This window comes from Theropithecus gelada, chromosome 15 (genome assembly GCF_003255815.1).
Source record: "Theropithecus gelada isolate Dixy chromosome 15, Tgel_1.0, whole genome shotgun sequence".
Lineage (NCBI taxonomy): Eukaryota > Metazoa > Chordata > Mammalia > Primates > Cercopithecidae > Theropithecus > Theropithecus gelada.
This window is the reverse complement of record NC_037683.1, coordinates 99520081-99541535: the sequence shown is the minus strand read 5'-3', so window position 1 is coordinate 99541535 and position 21455 is coordinate 99520081. Positions and strand designations below refer to the sequence as shown.

The following is a 21455-nucleotide window of genomic DNA, read 5'->3' as shown; positions in this document are numbered from 1 at the left end:
TTTTATCTACATTATTTTCTAGTGAAAGATTCCTAAATTTCCTGGAAAAAAAAAAAGATGAAGGAATGAGGACATTGGGAATGATAGTAAGAGGAGTTTAACGAAAGAGAAGAAAGGACAAATACACTCCTCTAAAATAGCATACACAGAGTTCCCTTTGACTTGTACCCTTGTAGTCATTGGTGTGTGTTAACATCCAGTGTGTTCCAGGCTCTGGGAACATATAAATTTGTTATTATAAAAGGCACAGATGGGGGTGAGGGGGCGGGGAATTTGTAGGCAGGGAGGCACAGGGGGTGCTTGCTGGGCAAACATTCTGGATGTCTGAGGATTCAGAAGACGTATATCCCTGTGCCCTTCTTTTTTAAAAAATTATTTGAAGACAGTCTAGCTAAAGACAAATCATATCAAAATTAAAGAGTTCAGAATTTGGAGGCCGTAGCAGAAAGAAATAGTGATCATTCCCTACTCATTTTGAACGCAGACTAATGAATGACGCAGCCTGGGCTGATGCTGCTCTACGTGACTGTCCTCAGCTGCCCCCCTTCTGGTTTCTTCTCTTTAACTCATGCATGAAAGTCGACGAGGCTTACAATGCTTGTCACACTTTTCTTTGAAAAGCCCATTGATGCTGTTCTGTTGTTTTCTGGCATTATAGCAGAAGACACGTCTAAGACCAGGCTAATTTTTGTTCTCTTGTAGGTTTTGTTTTTCTGCCTGGGTGCTTCTGTTTTTTAATTTATCCCTGTAATTCAGAAAGAACATTACCTCAGTATAGAAATACATCTATCCAGTGACTTCATGCTAGGAAAACTTCAAGTTTAATCTCTACATGACTGGCTGAATTTTTACTGTCATTCTGGTGCTTCCTGTTTCTAATATGGATTTTCTTATTGCACTTCTAATTTTCTGGAATTTACCTCACTGACCTTCCTTTACCTCTCATTTCCTTAATTTCCTTATATTCTCTTCCTTTTCACAGGAGCCATGTTTTCTTGTATACCTTTAAGGATGTTAAAAGTTTCCTACATTTTAATCTGATCCTTATGGTAGCTTCTGCCCAAAGTACTGGGTGTTTTGTTTGATTTTCAGTTCCTCACAGTGGATCCATGGGTCAATGAGCAGTATTTACCAGAGGGCCTGCAGAATGGATTGCCCTTGATTCTTTACTTGGATGTGGTCACAGCCCCATCTTGCTGCCCCAGCTGGGATACTGAAACATCTGCTCTTTGCTAAGTCCATTGGCCTAGCTGTCTTTCAAGTGCAGCCAGCTTATCTGTCTTCAGCTCTACAAATGCCCCATTACCAAGGTTCTCCTTGCCACCTTCTCTCAGGAACGAAAATATGAAATCTCTTTAGTATAGCAGTGGTCCAGTGGCCCCAACCTATGGTGTTTAAAACTTGCTCAGCTGGGTGCAGTGGCTCACACCTGTAGTCCCAGCACTTTTTGGGAGGCCGAGGTGGGCAGATCACTTGAGGTTAGGAGTTCAAGACCAGCCTGGCCAACATGGCAAAACCCCGTCTCTGCTAAAAACACAAAAATTAGCCGGGCTTGGTAGTGGACGCCTGTAATCCCAGCTACTCGGGAGGCTGAGGCAGGAGAATCACTTGAACCTGGGAGGTGGAGGTTGCAGTGAGCCAAGATGGCACCACTGCACTCCAGCGTCTCAGTGACAGAGCAAAACTCTGTCTCAAAAAACAACAACAACAACAAAAACTCTTGCTCAATGTGTGCAGGATCAGCAGTGTGCAAAAATGTTTTTAAATGTTCTTAGATAACTTCAGTGTATTTTTCTTCTTGAAATATGTTTGACAAATGGCTTCTTTTTTTCCCTTTTTTTTTTTTAATCTTTCATGAGTGGAAAAGATCCTGGATACATCAATAGAGTCCAGTGTTACAGGCAAAAATACACACACACGCACACACACGTTGAAAACGGAATTTAACAAACCCCGGTAAAACTGTAAAGCCCTCAGTAGTTTTGTCTCTGGAAGCAGGCATATTTGGACAGCAGCAGTCAAGAACTTCACAGACTTTCCACTGAATAGAACTCTAGACTTAGACAAGGCCTGGCCTACCTTGTTTTCCAGCTGTGTGGCAGTCCCCTAATCTCAGGCAGTTCGATTTCCATTCCGATAAAATGGAAACCATACTTGGCTTTCCACAGAGTTGTGATGTCAAGTGAGGTCTTACCAGAAAACACTTTTTTAAATGTCTAGAACTATGAAACTAATGCCTGAAGTGCAGGGCAAAACAGTTCACTATTGTAAGTTCTGTCACGTATTAGTGGAAATCTAAAAGTGGTTACAGCTTGTAACTCCTTTGACACTTACCACACCCACCTCATGTTGACACCACAGGACAGCTGCTGTTCTGAGATAAGCTCACATACTGCTTAAATAATCGTGAAATTTATTCTAACAGCTTATTTCAGGGACTTGTGCCAATTTCAAGTGATATTAGAAACTAACAAGTAGATCATGTGACTTAATGCTTATGTGCAAAACAACTAACCAGGTTAAAAACTGAATAGTAGGGTTTTTCTTTTTTGTTTGTTTTTGTTAAATAGTGGGTATTAAATAGAGGAAAGAAGTCTGTTAAACATACACAGGATCCTGAATCAGAAAATTGAGGACTAGATTTTTTCAATAGTGTCTAATGCTCTCTACTAATATCCTTGAGTTTCAGCATCTGTAAAACTGCCATGCCTGTGCTTCTGCCCTCTTCAGCTCAAAGTTGTGAGGCTAGCATGAGATAATATAATATGCTCATGGGGTTTTCTGAATCTTGTAAAGTGCTGCACAACTGTGTAATGTGTCAGTAATTGAAAAAAAAAAAAGACATGGCATCTTTTATTTTCATTAAATTTTATTTTTAGGGCTGCTTTAGGTTCACAGCAAAGGTAAGCAGAAAGAACTGAGCTGCATGTATCCCTTGTTTCCACACGTGCCCCACTGTCACTCTGCACCACAGTGGTACACTTGTTACAATCTTAAACCTACATGGACACATCATTAGCTCTCAGTGCCCATAGTTTACCTTAGGGTTCGCTCTTGGTGGTGCACATTGTGTGGATTTTGACAAGTGCATAATGATATCTATCTACCATTATGGTAGTTTCACAATACATGGCATCTTTAAATACTCATTAACAATTACCATTTGAGTGAGGCTGTGTGTCTTGCACCCCTCTAAGGACTTCTCCTGTCATTTAATCTTCACAATATCTGTAGGAGGAAGGATATGCGATCCCAAACCCCCAGGTAGTCAAAGATGAAGGCCCAGAAACAAACCCACCACACCACCACCTCTCTATGCCCCTCCCTCCCTCCCTTCCTCCCTCCCATCCCGTTTTTAGTTTCTTTCTTTGAAGACACAATCTCGCTCTGTCACCCAGGCTGGGGTGCAGTGGCGCGGTCTCCGCTCACTGCAACCTCCACCTCCCAGGTAGCTGGGATTACAGGTGCCTGCAACCACGCAAGGCTAATTTTTGTATTTTTAGTAGAGACGGGGTTGACCACGTTGGCCAGGCTGGTCTAGAACTCCTGCTCTCAAGTAATCTGCCTGTCTCAGTCTCCCAAAGTGCTGGGATTACATGTGTGAGCCACCACGCCTGGCCCCCAGTTTCGTTTCTTTTTTCTTTTCTTCCTTCCTTCCTTCCTGCCTGCCTTCTCTCTCTCTCCTTCTTTCTTCCTTCCTTCCTTCCTTTTCTTTCTTTTCTTTCTTTTCTCTCTCTCTCTCTCTCTTTCACAGAGTCTCACTCCATTGCCCAGGATGGAGTGCAGTGGCACGATCTCAGCTCACTGCAACCTCCGCCTCCCAGGTTCAAGGGATTCTCCTGCCTCAGCCTCCTGAGTAGCTGGGATGACAGGTGTACACAACCACACCCGGCTAATTTTTGTATTTTTAGCAGAGATGGGGGTCTCACCATGTTGGCCACCTTGGTCTCGAACTCCTGACCTCAGGTGATCTGCCCACCTCGGCCTCACAAAGTGTTGGGATTACAGGCGTGAGCCAGGCACCCGGCCCCCAGTTTCTTTATGTGCAGATAAGGCTTAGGGAAAAAAAAAAAAGCATCCTCTTACTGCCAATGCGATTGCATTTCTGTAGCAGGAAGTCAGAACTACTTGATGGAATTTTGAACTCTCCTTTCAGAACCTGCAGGAGATCAAAGATAAACTGGGCTTTAAAAAATGTTTCACTGATTAGTTCTTTCCACATCCAAACACTGCGAATCTGTCCTCCCCAGTACTGCTCCATAGACCCCTCCTGCCCTTTTCCCTTCACTTCTAGCACTTCAATGACAAATGCCACCTGTCTTGATGTCCTCCTCTTTTCATCTGCTAACCCTGTCCTGCCAGGATCTCATTCTTCCCTGGCCCCTCTTTACCTGGCTTCCTGTGTACGCCCGGGTACCGCGCCTGTGCACAGTGTCTGGTGCTCAGGAATATTGCATCAAAAGGAAGAATTAAGCCCCTGAGCAGCGAGGACAAGGTCTGACAACACGTGTTAAATCGAGTAATTGTTGCTCGCTATAAATGTGACTATTCACAGTGCTGCCCAGTCACATCTTCAAGTAAGGTTGGGTTCCCAGTTCAGCACCAGAATGAAAACTGCATTAGTCACCACCCTTCAGCATCCCCAGCAGTACAGCACGCTGGGGAGAAGGGTGGGGGGTGGAGATTTATTATACAATTATGCGGTAACACTCTGCTCTTAAGTACTGCCTAGCTGGACCACAAAAGAAGAATGAAAATGGATGTAAATGTCTGGCATCGGAACGATCACTCTGCATTTGAGAGCATAAGCTCCCCGTGCAGGGTTGACATGCGTCCTTAAGCGTCATCGCCTATGATGATGTTTGTCACGGTGAGTATTTAAGCAGGGGGTGACGCTGCACTTTGCTCAGGGGGCAGGTGGTGAAGCTACGCGCATCCGGGGTCAGCAGGTCTGAGGTCATTGCTCGCGCCCTCCCTCCCGCCCGCTCCCCGACGTCGCACTGACTCCGTCCCCGGCGGTGACGACATTCCTCCCGGGTCCTGCGCCCCGCAGCGTAGTAACCCCACGGCAGGCCACCGCGCGCAATCCAGCTGGTGGCACCCCGGCGTTGAGCAGCAAAACCCCGCCCCGAGCGGCTTGCCCCGCCCCCGGCCCGTCACTCACTCAGCCCACCCAATGGTGGCAGTGGGGGGGCGGGGCTAGGCCTGAAGGCGCCGTGCGCCGATGCTTGTGGCGTCAATGCGCCCGCCGTGTCCATGGAGAGAGGCTGAGGTGGCCGACCTCCGGCCCGAGGCACCGGGGCGCCGGGACGGCGAAGATGTCGGCTTCCTTAGTCCGGGCAACTGTCCGGGCTGTGAGCAAGAGGAAGCTGCAGCCCACCCGGGCAGCCCTCACTCTGGTGAGTGCTCGCGGTGCGTGGTGGGGCCCGTGACATTGCCCGTGTCCGCCCCGTGCAAGGGGAGGTCACTGCGGCCGGGAGCGGGGGCGCAGGGGCGCGGACACGTCAGACCTCGGGGCTGCCCTGACCTGCAGCACAGCCTCGCCGCCGCTTCCCCTTCGGCCCCTCTTTGCAAAGATAAACAAGTCCCGGGCGGGGCTGCTCCCTGGCCCCCGGAAACTACGTTTCCCGGCAGGCCGCGCGGCAACCGCGTGCGGGCCGGAGGGGAGCACGGGGGTGGGCGTCCCCGGGGTCCGATCGCTTCCACGCTCCGGCCGGCCTGCGCTGTTCGGCCCCTCCGGTTGAGCAGAGGCTGAACGTGCCCGGTGCCGGGGGTGCCCGGTGGTGGCCCAGAGTCCTATCCTGGAGGTGCGTGGGGTGGGGAGGGACGAGGTTTTCCGAAGGACCGCTGTGTCAGGGCGACAGCGTTCGCAGAGGGCGAGCACAGCGGCAACAAAGGCCCCGGCTGCTGCCGAGGTCACGGCCGCGGCGCGCAAAGCGTTACTTACCGGTGTCCTGGGTGGTTGAGGCCTTTGAAACTCCCTCTGTGCCTCCAGCAAGCCTAGGCTCTTAGGACAAAAGATGATTTCCCGGAGTGAGTTTAAAGCGTTTTCTGGGTGAAAGGTCAAACACTCAGGGCACCAGAGTACAACCTGAGCTCGGTGTTCCAGCCGCACCGTGCAGTTTTTTTAGTGGAAGGAAAATCCCATCACATAAAATTAGCCCCTTTAAAGGGTTCGGTGCCATTTAAGACATTCACAGTGTCGTGCAACCATCACTTCTAGCTAGTTCCAACATATTTTCACCCCAAAAGAAAAACTTATGATCACGTTCCTACATACACTCCCCTCTTAGTTAAGGAGATGACTTTATGCAACCATTCGCTTACAGACTGGAAAAAAAACCGATTTAAATTGATTCATGGATTCTGTTCCATGTAATGCCAAAAGGGCCTATTACCAGAAAATAAGTTTGTAGCAAAGTAGAAGAAAATTGTGATCAGGTGAGAGAATTTATTTTTATAATCAATTTTTTAGGCCTCTGATGTTACTCTGATTATATATGGTACTGCTAGTGTACTGATTACGTATCATTCTATATTACCTCTTTTCTGTCGGAGCAAGCAAATTTTCATACGCCATGGGATGTAGAATTAAACAAGGTTTTAAGAACTAGAGGGCACAGCTCATTCTTTGTGTCTCTTTCAATCTCAGTAAGAGTTATTCAGAATTCTTCCACTGGTAATAGTAGATCCAGGAAGAGCCAGAAGGTTCAGGAACAGTTTTTGCCTTCTATTTTTTGCTTTTTGGCAACCCTATTAACTTTTTTTGTTGTTGTTGTTGTTTTTTTGGAGACAGGGTCTCACTCTGTCTCCCAGGCTGTAGTTCAGTGGTGCAGTCATGGCACACTACAGCCTCAGCCTCCTGGGCCCAAGCGATCCTCCCACCTCAGGCTCCCAAATCTCTGGGACCACCGCTGTGCACCATCATGCATGCACCTAGGGTCTCCCTGGGTTGCCCAGGCTGGTCTTGAACTCCTGGGCTCAAGCAGTCCACCAACTTAGCCTCCCAGTGTGCAGGGATTACAGGTGTGAGCCACCATGCCTGGCCCTGATGTCTTTCTTCATCACCATTTGACATGTTACCTTTTCCTTCAGAATTTCTTTTTTTTTTTTTTTTTTGGGGGACGGTGTCTTGCTGGGTCCCCGGGCTGGAGTCCCGTGGTGTGATCACGGCTCACTGCATCCTCTGCCTCCTGAGTTCAACTCTCTGCCTCAGCCTCCCGAGTAGCTGGGATTACAGACACCCGCCACCATGCCTGGCTAATTTATTTATTTATTTATTTATTTATTTTGTATTTTTAGTAGAGACAGGGTTTCACCATCTTGACCAGGCTGGTCTTGGATCCTGACCTCATGATCCACCCACCTCAACCTCCCAAAGTGCTGGGATCACAGGCGTGAGCCACTGCACCCGGCCCTTCCTTCAGGATTTCTGAGTCAGTCCTTCCTCTCCGTTTCTAGTCATTTAGAAAGATCTGCTGTGTTTCAGGACAAATGAATTAGTTATACAGTTCCCAGCCTACAGGGACACAGTCGCAGGCCAAGCCTTTGCCACCTCTTTGGTCTCTCTCTACACTTGAAGTACATGTTATCATAGCAGTTCTCAGTTCACAGGGTTGCCTTGTTGCCTGACTCAGCTGTTCTGGTTAACTTGCAGGAGTCTACTGTCTGAACTCTGTTGTCCTACTTACAGTATGGCTGACTTTAGAAGCTCTTTTCTCTGCGGTCTTAGAAGCTGTACCAGAGAGAAGGCACATCAGTGCTGTTTTCCGCACAGTCTGTGTTGGTGGGCTTGCAGTCATTTTAGTTCCAGCATTCGTGCCCTAGTCAGGACACTATGGCATGTATTGCTTTTTGTGCATAGTTTAACATCAGCATGTATCATCAAGTGCAAAAATATTGATGCAGTCAAAGTCCTAATGAGTGGAGACAGATAAGAGCAAACAAAAGTATACGTAATTTAGTAAAACTGATCGGAAGAGATAAATGTTACTTGGGTCTAATAAGTGGAGACAGATAAGAACAAACAAAAGTATACCTAATTCAGTAAAACTGATCAGAAGGGATACATGTTACCTGGATATATAAATTTTGATATTAGTAATTTGACATGTTGCAGCATTTGAAAAGTGCTGTATCTGTGGAGTCTACCAGATGTCAGCAAAAGGCTAGGAAAAGTAATTGATAATATAACACAGTTCAATGCTGTCAGTATCAGATTATCTACATCTTCCCTATTTCCCTACATATCTAGAAATTGACAAGTGGAATTGAACTTGCAGGAGCCAGATGTGATTAAAGAATTGAAGAGTAAATGCTGCCCTGCTTGCAGACAGATTTATTTCCATCATTGTACAAGTCAGAGCAACCCTAATTTGTAGGATTGGGGTGGGTCACAGCTGTGCATTAAAACGCAACCAAGTTCTGTGAGAAGAATGATGATGCTGTGAGAGAATGATGATGCACAGCCATGATCATTCTTGATGTATTCATTGTGTACAGAAGGTGCCTTAGGGCTTCACTTTCTATTGGAGTCCAGTTGAGAAGCTAGGAAATGCTTAATGCTCAGTAAGGAAGTATGTGTTAGTTCACTGAACTAGAACCAGGAGTCCTTTCGAACAGTGACCAAGCACTAAGATTTCTGTCCGAAGGCAATTTAGGAAATACTACACAAGAAGCACTGGAAGTAGCCTAGCAGTCTAACAGTGAAAGAATGGTTAAGTACATGAGAATAGATCCTGTTGAAGGATATAGTCCCTGTAAATTATGATTTTTTTAAGTTTTAAGAGTTGTAACTCTTCATTCTTTGACTTATGCTGTGCAAATTATTTAATCTTTAATACCTAAATCACAATGGCAGGAATAAAAAGATGATACATTTAAACCATTAAACACTTAGAAGGTATTCAGTAAATGTTGAATATATTTTTATTACCATGTATCAAATGAAAAAAAATTGTTAAATTGTTTAAATGGAGGCTGCAAAATTATGTATATATGCCATGATTACAAACCTTTTTCTTTTTAGAGACAGGATCTTCCTCTGTCACCAAGGCTCATATGCAGTGGCATGATCATGGCTCACTGCAGCCTCAAACTCCTGGGCTCAAGCAATCCTTTCACCTCAGCCTCCCAAGTAACTGGGACTACAGGCATATGTCACCATGCCTACTAATCTTTTTTTTTAATTAAAATTTTTTTTTAATTTAAAAAAAATTTTATTTTTTTAATTTATTGTAGAGACAGGGTCTTGCTCTCTTGCCCAGGCTGGTCTCAAACTCCTGGCCTGAAGCCATCCTCCCACCTTGGTCTCCCAAAGTGCTGGCATTACAGGCATGAGCCACCACACCTGGCCCACAAATATATATATATGTGTGTGTGTGTGTGTATATTTATATATATAAAATATTTGTATATTATATGTGTTTTGGGTGTGTGTATACACACATACACAAATAACAAAAGACAAAAACAACACTCTAATGCCAGGCATGGCTGTTAAGCAATGAGTTTGATAAAATACACTATACTTGTTCACAGGCTCTCTTTATTTATCATCTTTTGTTCCCCCAGAAAATTGATATATTGACATTAAAATGCCACGTTTGTAATGAAATTAAAATAAGTTGTTGTTGGCACGTGTTTAGTACACACAATCACAGAGTTAACTTTGGGTTTTAATTTAATTTTGTTTTCTTAAACAGCAAAAAATGAAATTTGCCTGGGGAGTTACTTAAAGAAATACAGGATTGAAAATGAAAAGTTTCTCCTACAAGGATTAGAAAGTGTATTGCTATGAAGTAGTGATAAAACATTCATCTACAGTGCCTTTTCCCATAATTTTAACAGCAGAAACATCTTGGAAATACTTAGGTTTTTTAATTAGGCCAAAATATCTTATCTCAAAGATAACCTCTCACTTTAAAAGTCATATTCCTGTGATTTGCATTCAGGAAGCTCTTAAATTTTAAAACATGGGCCAAGTCTCAGGTAAGCTATAGTCATTAATAGTACATACATTTCTTGAGAATTACATGTTTCTTGGTAGTTCTGGGAAGTGCACTGGTACTGGCATTCTGTGAGGCCCTGCAGCATGCCGTGTAGTTGAAGATTTTATGCTCTTTCTCTCATGAATTTTCCCTAAGCACAAAGTTGCCAGGGTATGTAGACTTAAAGCAGGGTAGGATTCTTAGCCTCTCCCTGATACTGAGACACAAAAAGTACTTTTTATAGCTCAATTTTTTTTTAAGTCCCAACTGTTCCCTGTTTAACCACTCTCACTTGTTCTGAAAATCAGATCCGTCACTTTGAAAGTCGTAAGAACCTTTTCCTTTGGTTGAGTACTCACCTGGGTTATCCATCATTAGTAACACCCTCCTGGTGAAGTACGTTTGGTTTTGGCCTGACACAGGAAAATTAAGACACATGTTTAGTTCCTATAACAACAGCTTCCCAGGCACACAGGTTCCTGTTGAATGTTACTTTTCCCTTAAAGAGCCCTTCAATATAAGATGTAAACATCAGCAACTTTGTGATAAGTAGACCAATCTACACGAATTGCTTTCATTTACTGTATTTAAGTGTTTCCTGCTAAAAGTTGAGAAAATAAGAAAATAGATGACTTTGTAAAATCAAATTAGATAATTTAGAAAACCACTTGGAAATTTAAAAAAAATTATATATTTGGGGTTGGTAAACGGAGTAGTGTGACACACGTTTGTTTTGTTTGGATCATGTAATGGTGTGCCCGTCTGTGCCTTTGATCTACTCACATTAAATCAAGACCGCGTTTAAGATTTTAGTTCCAGCAGGTATTTTCCATGGCTATGCTTTTTGGTTTTTGGTTTTTGTTTTTTGGAGACAGAGTCTCACTCTGTTTCCCAGGCTGGAGTGCAGCAGCATGATCTCGGCTTACTGCAACCTCCGCCTCCCGGGTTCAAGCGATTCTCGTGCCTCAGCCTTCTGAGTAGCTGGGATTACAGGCACGTGCCACCATCCTCAGCTAATTTTTGTATTTTTAATAGGGATGGGATTTCACCATGTTGGCCAGGCTGGTCTCAAACTCCTGACCTCAAGTGATCCTTCCACCTCGGCCTCCCAAAGTGTTGGGAATATAGGCATGAGCCACCGCACCCAGCCAAGCTATGCCTTTTTAAAAGAAACTTACAGAAAGCTATTTTTATTTGACAGTAAACGATTAATTTCTTCAGCATGCACATAGGAAAATATGATCGTGAAAATTTACAAGTGGTTGATAAGAAAGCTAGCTTTTATTGACAATCATTTAGAACAGGGGTCCCCAGTCCCTGTGGTACAGACTGGTACTGGTCCATGGCCTGTTAGGAACAGGGCCTCACAGCAGGAGGTGAGAGCAGCAGGCAAGCCAAGCATTACCACCTAAGCAAGCTCCACCTCCCGTCACATCAGCAGCAGCGTTAGAGTCTCATAGGAGCGCAAACCCTAGTGTGAACTGCAGGTGTGAGAAGCTAGTTTGTGTGCTCCTTATGAGAACAATGCCTGATGATCTGTCACTGTCTCGCATCACCCCTAGATGGGACCATCTAGTTGCAGAAAAACAAGCTCAGGGCCCCCACTGATTGTACGTTTTGATGAGTTGTATAATTATTTCATTATATATTACAATGTAATAATAGAAATAAAGTGCACAATAAATATAGTGCACTTGAATCATCCAGAAGCTATTCCGCTTATCCGTGGGAAGATTGTCTTCCTCGAAACCAGTCCTTGATGCCAAAAACATTTGGGACCACTGATTTAGAAGGGTAATGAGCACTTTTAAAAATAGTAACTATTTCTATAACTGTTTAAAGTTGGTATTCTGTGACTCAAAAAACAAAAACAACACCATAGTCCTGCTCTTCCCGTTTCTCCTTCCGCCCCCTGTGTGCTACTCCCTGCGTTGTAGGACTGCTTGCCTCCTTTTCTGATAGAACCATGGGAAAAGGCCTTTAGAGGCCGCCTACTGGCAGTGGTTGGTTTGTTTGTTTACAGTGACATGCAATAAGAAATGTATATACACAGATACTATATATTAATAAACTGAATTAAAAGTTTTACTAAACAGTATTCACTTTTTTTAAGTGCAGTGCATTTAAATTTTTAAAACATGTTGGTCTTCACATTCTAAATTGCTTTTATGCCCTTCTAAACTGGGTCTATACTGTGTTTAAACATGCTCATCTAGCTGAACGCCCAACCCGACAGGGCAGGAGAGTACACTCTAGGGCCATCCATTGGGCTGGCTCCTCCAGGTGTCAGTCCTGGCCTCAGTTTACTACCAAGTCTTAGGTCGTAATATCCAGACTTTGAAACTTCAGAAGCAGTCTCAAAAACTTTACTATACAGTAAAATGTCAGTACAAAGAACTGAAGGGCCTGCAGAGCACTGCCAGCTAGAGGAGCTGATAAAGTAGGAAGGACGCACATAATCTCTTCATTATGATGTACTCTCATCATCATCATAATACTTGGTTTTTCTGTGCCTGACTGTCCTGAATGCTTTTCATGAGTTTAAATATTTAATCCTCGCAAGAATCCTGAGGAGGAGGAACTATTATCCCTGTTTCATCAGTAAGGGACTAGAAGTCAGAGAAGCCACACAGGGTGACTACCCTGGAGGCACAGCTAGGAAGTGGGCCAGGAATGCTGGAGAACAGCCTCCTTCCCAAGGAAGTGGAGTTGGTAATGCCGACCTGTTTCACACAAACTCTGATGTCTTTCTCATTTTGAGGCCCACTGAGCTATGTTAAACAGCATTTCTCCTGGGAAACAGCTCCTCCTTGTTCTTATTTCTGTCATTGACTAGCTTAGTTTTCTTCATCTAGATCTCCTGAGATGTTGGTTTAATCCACGTTGGAAAAAATCTGTGTGAGCATTTGGTGGGACTGGTGCAAGAAGCACACCCTGGGTTATTTTATGCTGGTAACACTGTTTCCTCAAGCTATGCATTTTGTTGGATTAGAAATGGATTGTGAGTAAGAAAAAAAAAGTGTAGGATGAATAATCAACAGGAAAAACACCTGAGGTTGGCCTTCTCAGTGAGATACTTGATTCCTTCATTGGCTTTTTGTCGTAGGCAACATGCTGGTTGCTGGGCATAGAGTTGATGCACAAAATAGATGCTGCCCAGAAAAATAGCATTTGTGATGTGAGTGAATAGCACCTTAGAGAGAAGGACAGGGAACCAACCTGACCTAAGGAACAAGATTAAAAGGATGTTGCTAGCAGATACTTTTTAAAATAAAGAGGGTATTTTGAATTCAGTATAGTTTATGTGTTTCTATATAAAGTCCATAAGGTAACCTGGGAAGAATGGAACATAAATTTGTCACATGAATTTGCTAAAGACAGACTTACGAAGACTGATAAATATGAGGCTTTGAAGAACAAGTTTTGTAGCTAAAAACATCGTTTTCTTTTTTCAGACACCTTCAGCAGTAAACAAGATAAAACAACTTCTTAAAGATAAGCCTGAGCATGTAAGTAAAACCAGTTAATTATTCAGTAAAAACCTGAAGCTGTATTTCAAAATAAATTTATCCTGTGATATACAGTATTATTTCATTTAGGGGTTTTTATTTAAAAGGTAAAATATACTCAGGATTTCGTAAAAATTCAAATAACACAAAAGGGCATTTAACTAAAAGGAAGTCATTCTTTCTTCCAAGAAGCAACCTCTTTGGTGTCCTTCCAGGAGTAATGTATACATTTGAAGTGGCTAGACCTGATTTTCTCAGCCTCCTCACAGTTGACACTTTAGGGCAGATTGTAGAATGTTTGACAGCATCTCTGGCCTCTGTCCACTAGATACCAGTAGTAACCCTTCTTTGCCACAACAAAGAATCCACATATGTGGAACCCACTGATACGGAAAGGTGACTGTATAGAGTAAAAGTGTTGTGAAGGGTAATGAGCACTTTTTTTTCCTGATTCTACAAAGCTTTGGTTGTCCCAACCAAAAATGTCTCCCTGAGGGCCACCACTGGCCTAGACTGGGCTTGTTATTCTTGTGTGTGTCTCTTCCTACCATAAATGTTTTCATTACACTTTGCTTTTTACCCTTAAGAATGTGGCTTGAAGATATTTCCATATCATTATGTAATGATCTGCCTCCCTTTCTTGGCTGCATGTAGAGTATGTTCCATTGAACAAGTTCGATTTCTTTAACCAGTCCCCATGTTAAAGGGTCGTTTTCATTCAGTGCTGCCACAAACACCGTTCAGCAACTATTTAGTGGCTGCAGTGTGCCAGGCTCATTGTTCTAGACCTGTAAGCATGGCTTAGTTCACCTACATAGGATCCATTCCTATATATAGAATTGTTGAGTTAGGAGTGTGTGTATCATCTTAATTGTACGTTGTTGCCGATGAAATGCTGTAAATCATTTCAAGTAATGGACTATCAATATTTAATAATTAGACTGTGGAGTGATCTGGTTTCTGTTGTTAACCTATGTTACAATGTAATGGAAGTTCTCAAACTTGCCTTTTAAAATTATTAAATTTCAGAGGATATCAGTGTTCTGATTCAATTTGGATAGACCAATGACTAGAGTACAAATTGGCCTAATGAAACAAGAATTTAGCTTTGTAAAATCAGGAACTGCTGGTGAAATAGTACTTACAATACTTTTACTATATACAGTCACCTCTCCGTATCTGTGGGTTCCGCATACATGGATTCAGTCAACCACAGGTCAAAAATATTTGGGAAAAAAATAGAAGGTTGCATCTGTATTAAACATGTACAGACTTTTATTCTCCAAACAATACAGTATAACAACTATTTATGTAGCATTACATTATTACAGGTATTCAAGTCATCCAGAAGTTATTTAAAGGGCATGGGAAGATGTGTATAAGTTATATACAAATACTGTGCCATTTGCATAAGGGACTTGAGTGTCTGCAGATTTTTGTATACTCAGGTAGTCCTGGAACCAGTTTCCCACACATACTGAGGGATGATTGTATTTAAATGAAAAGGCAGATCAGCCCTAAGACCGAGAACTCAGGTAGATATTGTTCGAAAATTGCGTTAATGTAAACATCGATATTTTAAAAGTGCTGTTTGGTCACTTTTTTAAACGTCTTTTGTCTGTATTGACTGCAGTCTTTTGCTTTCTGGTATTTGAGACTGCACACAGGTCTGCACTCGAATTCAGATCCCATGTAGAGATAGGATTGCCAGGTGATAGACTGTGAACCCTGGTGAATCCTAACCACAAGGAAACATTTCAGAGTATATCTCACAGAACAAGGTAGGGCAAAAACATTTTAGATAAAGTCCCTGGCTGGACAGGGTGCTCCTGCCTTGTAATCCCAATGCTCTGAGAGGCCGAGGTGGAAGCGTTGTTTGAGTCCAGGAGTTCGAGACGAGCCTGGGCTACATAGTGAGACCCTGTGCTACAAAAAGTAAAAGAAAGTCCATTTTGGTGTGGGGAGGCTACTGTCACTTTATTAGTATAATTGTTTAATCTGTACTACTTTAAAACTAAGTTTATACTTTCACTTCTTTTTCAGGTAGGTGTAAAAGTTGGTGTCCGAACCAGGGGCTGTAACGGCCTTTCTTATACTCTAGAATATACAAAGACAAAAGGAGATTCTGATGAAGAAGTTATTCAAGATGGTGAGTTTTTAACCAACATTTTTTGGGCACGTTGTTTTGCCTAAAATTGTTAGCCTTGCACAGCACAAAGTAAAAAATAAGGATAGTAGTAGGAATTATGTAAATAATGCTCACTGTGTGTGTAGGCGTTGTTTGATGGAATTTCATATATTAACTGATGTATACACAACACTGAATGAGGGTGGTACCATATTATCCCTGTTTTTCTGATGAAGAAACTGAGGCACAGAGGAGTTAAATAGTTTAAGGTCATAGAAAGTGGCCTAGTAAAGTTCTTTCCAGAGACTGTGCTCTCAGTAACTAATTGGTAAATTATTCTATAAGCTTGTTTTAACTATGAAAGATCATTGTTATGTCCAAAAGGGAACCAACCTTAAACCTCGCAGTGAGCCAGGAGTTTTTGTGTAAGCAGGAGTTTTATATCTGTGTCAAATAAGTACAAGTTGGGCATTCCAACCCAAACATCTGAAATCTGAAACACTCCCAGATTCAAAACTTTCAAAGTGGGTGCCAGCATGACACTCAGAGGAACTGCTCATGGGAGCTTTTTGGATTTGGGATGCTCAGGCAGTAAGTGTAATGCAGATACAGTCACACATCACTTGACGCTGGAGATACATTCGGAAAAATGTGACATGAGACAAATACCCTGGGGTGTACTTACACAAACCCAGATGGCAGAGCCTACCACATGCCTCGGCTAGATGATACAAACTATTGCTCCTAGGCTTCAAGCCTGTACTGCATGTGACTGTGCTGAATACTGTGCACAGTTCTAACACAGTGGTAAGTATTTGTGTAAACATACCTAAACAAAGAAAAAATGTAGTGAAATTTCACTGTAAAAGATGAAATGTGGTCAGGTGTGTGAACACAAGCCTATTGTCCCAGCTACTCAGGAGATTGAGGCAAGAGGATTCCTTGAGCACAGGAGTTCAAGATTGTTGTGTACTGGCCAGGCGTGGTGGCTCACCCCTGTAATCCCAGCACTTTGGGAGGCCAAGGTGGATGGATCACGAGGTCAGGAGTTCACGACCAGCCTGGCCAACATGGTGAAACCCCGTCTCTACTGAAAATACAAAAAATTAGCCAGGTGTGGTGGCACACCCCTGTAGTCCCAGCTACTGGGAGGCTGAGGCAGAAGAATCACTTGAAACCCCGGGAGGCGGAGGTTGCAGTGAGCCGAGACCATGCCATTGCACTCCAGCCTGGGTGACAAAGCAAGACTCCGTCTCAAAAAAAAAAAAAAAAAAAGATTGTAGTGCACTTTGTTCATACCTGTGAATAGCCACTGCCCTTCATCCTGGGCAACATAGCAAGACCTCCGTCTCTTAAAAAGAAAAAGAAATGAAGAAGGAGAAGAAGATAAAACACGGTACACCTGTATGTGGCACTTACCATGCATGGAGCTTGCAGGACTGGAAGTTGTCCTCATGAGTCAGTGAGTGAGTAGGGGAGTGGTGAGTGAATGTGAAAGCCTAGGACATTACTTTGTAGTACTATAGACCTTATAAACCTTGTACATTTAGTCTTCAGTAATAAATTAACCTTAGTTTACTGAAACTTTTTTACTTCGTAAGCTTTGCGATTTTTTTTATTTTAACTTTTTGACTCTTTTGTAATAACATTAACTTGAAACATACATTGTACAAATGTACAAAAATTTTTTATGTCCTTATTCTATAAGCTTTTCCCTATTTTTAATTTTTTTTCTTCTTTTTTTTTTTTAACTTTATAAACGTTTTAATTAAAAACTAAGACACAAACATGCGTATTAGCGTAGGCCTCCACAGGGTCAGGGTCATCAGTATCCCTGTCTTCCACCTCGTCCTCTCGTCCCTTTGCCATCAGGAGCAGTAACACTCATGGAATCGTCATCTTCTCTGATAACGATGCCTTCTTCTGGATACCTCCTGAAGAACCTTCCTTAGGCTGTTTCACAGTTAACTTTTTTTTTCTAAGTAGAAGTACACTCTAAAGTAACAATTAAAAAGCATAGTATAGTAAATACATAAAGCAGTAACATAACCATTTATTATCATTATCAAGTATGATGCAGTGTACATAATTGAACATGCTTAGACTTTTATACGACTGGTAGTGCAGGTTTGTTTACACCAGCACCACCACAAACAGTAATGGGTTGTCTTGTGATATTACGGTGGTTACAGCATTGCTAGGCAATAGGAATTTTCAGCTCCATTATAATCCTTTTTTTTTTTTTTTTTTTTTTTTTTTTTGAGACAGCGTCTCGCTCTCTCGCCCAGGCTGGAGTGCAGTGGTGTGATCTCGGCTTGCTGCAACCTCCGCCTCCTGGGTTCAAGCAGTCCTCCCACCTCAGCCCCCCAAGTAGCTGGGATTGTGGCGCCCACCACCATGCCTGGTTCATTTTTGTATTTTTAGTGGAGCTGTATTATCAACTCATGTTTTTGAGGAATCCTGTATTTCCAATTGTTATTAAAAACTATTTAATTATAATTACATTTAATTATAATTAAAATTATTTAATTATGTTTGCCACTGCCCCATTCTTCCACCCTCTAATCTGTTAGAACCTATCTGAAATAAATAATTTATGTTATCACTGGAAGTATGCACTTAGCTTGCAGTTCTTACCTCCATGGCAGAATGAGGCCTAGACTCCTAAGTGTGCTTTCTTATTAAACTAAAGTTACTAAGCAATCAAGACCGTTTAAAAATATATTATTTTGAAAATTATAACACTTCATAAACCTTAAGATTCTCATCTTAAAGAAGAGGTGACTTAATTACATATTGTTTATATTTAGCTAATGGCTCAATTTCTTATAAGGAAGAAAGTTTTTTGTTTTGGTTTGGTTTTTTATTTGTTTTTTGAGAGAGAGTCTTGCTCTCTTACCCAGGCTGGAGTGCAGTGGCACAATCATGGCTCACTGTAGCCTCTGTCTCCCTGGCTCAAGCAATCCTCCCCCCTCAGCCTCCCGAGTAGCTGGGACTACAGGCACCCACCACCGTGCCCAGCTAATTTTTGTATTTTAAGTGGAGACAGGGTTTTGCCATGTTTCCCAGACTAGAAAGCTTTCTTAAACTGATTGTATTTGTTGGCTGGGCACTGTGACTCACACCTGTAATCCCAGCACTTTGGGAGGCTGAGGTGGGAGGATCACTTGAGCCCAGGAATGCAAGACCAACTTGGACCACATGGTGAAACCCTGACTCTAAAAAAATACAAAAATTAGCTGGTCCTGGTGGTGTGTGCCTGTAATCCTGTGGGAGGATCACTTGAGCCTGGGAGGCGGAGCTTGTGGTGAGCCATGATCATACTGCTGCACTCCAGCCGGGGTGACAGAGCGAGACTCTGTGTCAAAAAAAAAGATTGTATTTACAAAGATGCTGATCTCTACCTGTGTAATTACTAGGGAATAGTACCCGTTTTCCATCCCATAACCAGAAAAGACTATTGTTGTACTGATTGATCTTACTGAAATAGCCCCATTGTATCGCAGGCCTTTGTATCTCTTTAAGCTTAAATCCGTGTATCTAGTGTATAGATGTTATTACAGAATTTTCATAAATTTTTTTTCATTTCATAAAACTCACCAAGAATATACATTTTCTTCACGTTGCAAACTGGAAAAATGAGTGAAGTATAGTGAAAGGTAAATTCTCATTTTGCGTAAAATTGTCATGGGATACTTATCTAAAATTCTCCCTTAATGTGATTGTTTGTGACATAAATTCGTGTGTAGGAAAGAAAGGGCAGACAGGAAACTGAATGCTTAATTCCTTAAGGAAATAATTTAAAATGTTCAAAGCTTCCTGTTTGACTTTTGTTGATAGTCACTATTTAAAGTTCACTTGTGCTTTGAATCAGCGAGTTCCATAAGGCTCCTGGCTTTATATGACACATGCTTTCTTTTCCCCAAGGAGTCAGAGTATTCATCGAAAAGAAAGCACAGCTAACACTTTTAGGAACAGAAATGGACTATGTTGAAGACAAATTATCCAGTGAGTTTGTGTTCAATAACCCAAACATCAAAGGGACTTGTGGCTGTGGAGAAAGCTTTAATATTTGAAATCTCAGGACTCTTCTGGCCGTAGGTTCCAGGAAAGCTCGTGGAAGCCTTGTTGCTCACTGCAGAAATCGTGTGACCGTCACATGCTGGAAAATAAAGTGATACATCTTGAAAATGAAGCCAGTGTGTTGGATTCCAGAAGAAATGATATTTGTATTCTCTATAGGGGACAGAAAGTGAGAAGCCATCACTCTGTTTGGATCATTTAGGTCTCTTGCATCCTTTGTTTTAGAACCAGTTTCATTAAAGTTGCCTTCCTGGGCACCTGTTTATCCATTTCCTGAACTGTGTGCACTCCTTAGATTGCTATTGAATGGCTTGAACATCCCTCAACATTTCTCCCAACCTGATCGGCGACTCCAAAAATCTGAGACAGGACATCCTGACTGCTGGTAGTAACATGGTAGTGCATTGTTTTTTCCACCCAAACTTAACATAGCCTTTTTATACACTTTTATGAAAAATTTCATTGTCAGATGCCTCATTGCATACCCTTTAATAGTACCAGGCAAAGATTTTCTTCAACTGTAGTACAGATTAGTTCTGAGTGATGGTATCAAAAGGTGAGAAAGACGCCATCCATTTGTTTTTTAATCCAGTTATTTTGCCACCCTATATGTCTGTTCAGAGAGGGGATCTCAAGCTGACTTTGATTCTTTTAGTTAAGGAGACTCTTAAAGCCATCTAGCCCACCTCCCTCAATTCCCTGTGTGAGGAAGCAAAACCCCAGAGAAGCCAAAGGGCTCCTGTCCACTCCGATTCCACAGGCCGGGGGAGAGTAGGGACTCTAACCCCCCTCCCCTTCCTCGTAGGTGACACATGCTTTGTCCTCTGAGGCAGTCAGTGAAGGCAAATGGTCTGACTTCTTTATGTGGTCAACATTTTGATAGAATTTCTTTATAATTTGATAGAGATTATATTATTTTTATTTTATTTTGAGTGAGAAGAATTTTAAAACCTTTTTATGTGAATTACCATCTTGTTTCTTTCACCTTTGAAACAGTGGGTTGTAGCAGAGACATTGTAGCAACCCAGAGTTATGCTTTTGGAATGTGGTCCTCACTGTGCAGGAGAACATGGGGATCCTTTGTTAACATTCCCAGTGTGCATACACTTTCTGGTTCCTCCGTCCAGTTGCTAAAGTTCTTAGTATTTTAGCCTAACGTTTTTATCACCTACTTTTCTTGAAAAGTGTTCCTTTTGTCACTTAGTTACTGATTTTCCTGGGTTTGACATACTAAGTATTCTATGAGATGATATATATGCTTTTTTTGAAAGCTGATTCTCATGAATTCAAGTAGCTGAGTTCCTTTGTTTCTTTTATTCACTAAAGTAGCTGGCACAAAACACAGAAACCTAGAGCAGTAGTTTTATGTAAATGCTCATGAGTTTGTATCGATAATATAATTGTTGATCCACTTATAATTCGTGCAATACTGTATGTATGTAGACATTGAGTTGTCAATTAAAGAAAATGTGGCCTCTTTGTGATCATAAAATTGCCTTGTTGAGGGGAGAGGGTTTGGGACAGCAGCTGCTAAAGCCAATAAAAAAATGACTGTCTTTTTTGCCGAGGCTGCCTGTCACCAGGCGTCTTCTCTGCCTGACACTGTTTCTTCGAGAGTCCGAGCTGCCGATTCTCCACACAGCCCTGGAGAGACCATCTCAGGTGGCTCTCGTCTCCCTGGCTTTGCTGGCCAGGCTTTCCTCCTTGTCCTCCCCCTGTGAGGTCATCCGCCCCACCAGGCAGCTT

At 42.4% G+C, this 21455-nt stretch overlaps 1 protein-coding gene across 3 annotated transcripts; it reads left to right on the top strand.

The window, feature by feature from the left end:
• Positions 1-5020: 5020 nt before the first annotated feature.
• Positions 5021-21201, top strand: ISCA1 (iron-sulfur cluster assembly 1). Of its 3 annotated transcripts, none has more exons than XR_003115984.1 (5): positions 5021-5399; positions 13445-13498; positions 15542-15647; positions 19554-19763; positions 20075-21201. XR_003115984.1 is itself a non-coding variant. In XM_025360246.1 (5 exons), the coding sequence occupies exons 1-5, from the start codon at positions 5319-5321 to the stop codon at positions 19802-19804; spliced, it is 399 nt and encodes a 132-aa protein (XP_025216031.1). In that variant the 5' UTR covers positions 5021-5318; the 3' UTR covers positions 19805-21201. The 3 variants fall into 3 exon arrangements, 2 of the variants coding, with proteins under 2 accessions (XP_025216031.1, XP_025216032.1); XM_025360246.1 differs by having other exon boundaries at positions 19554-19634; positions 19728-21201; XM_025360247.1 differs by having other exon boundaries at positions 19554-21201.
• Positions 21202-21455: the final 254 nt, after the last annotated feature.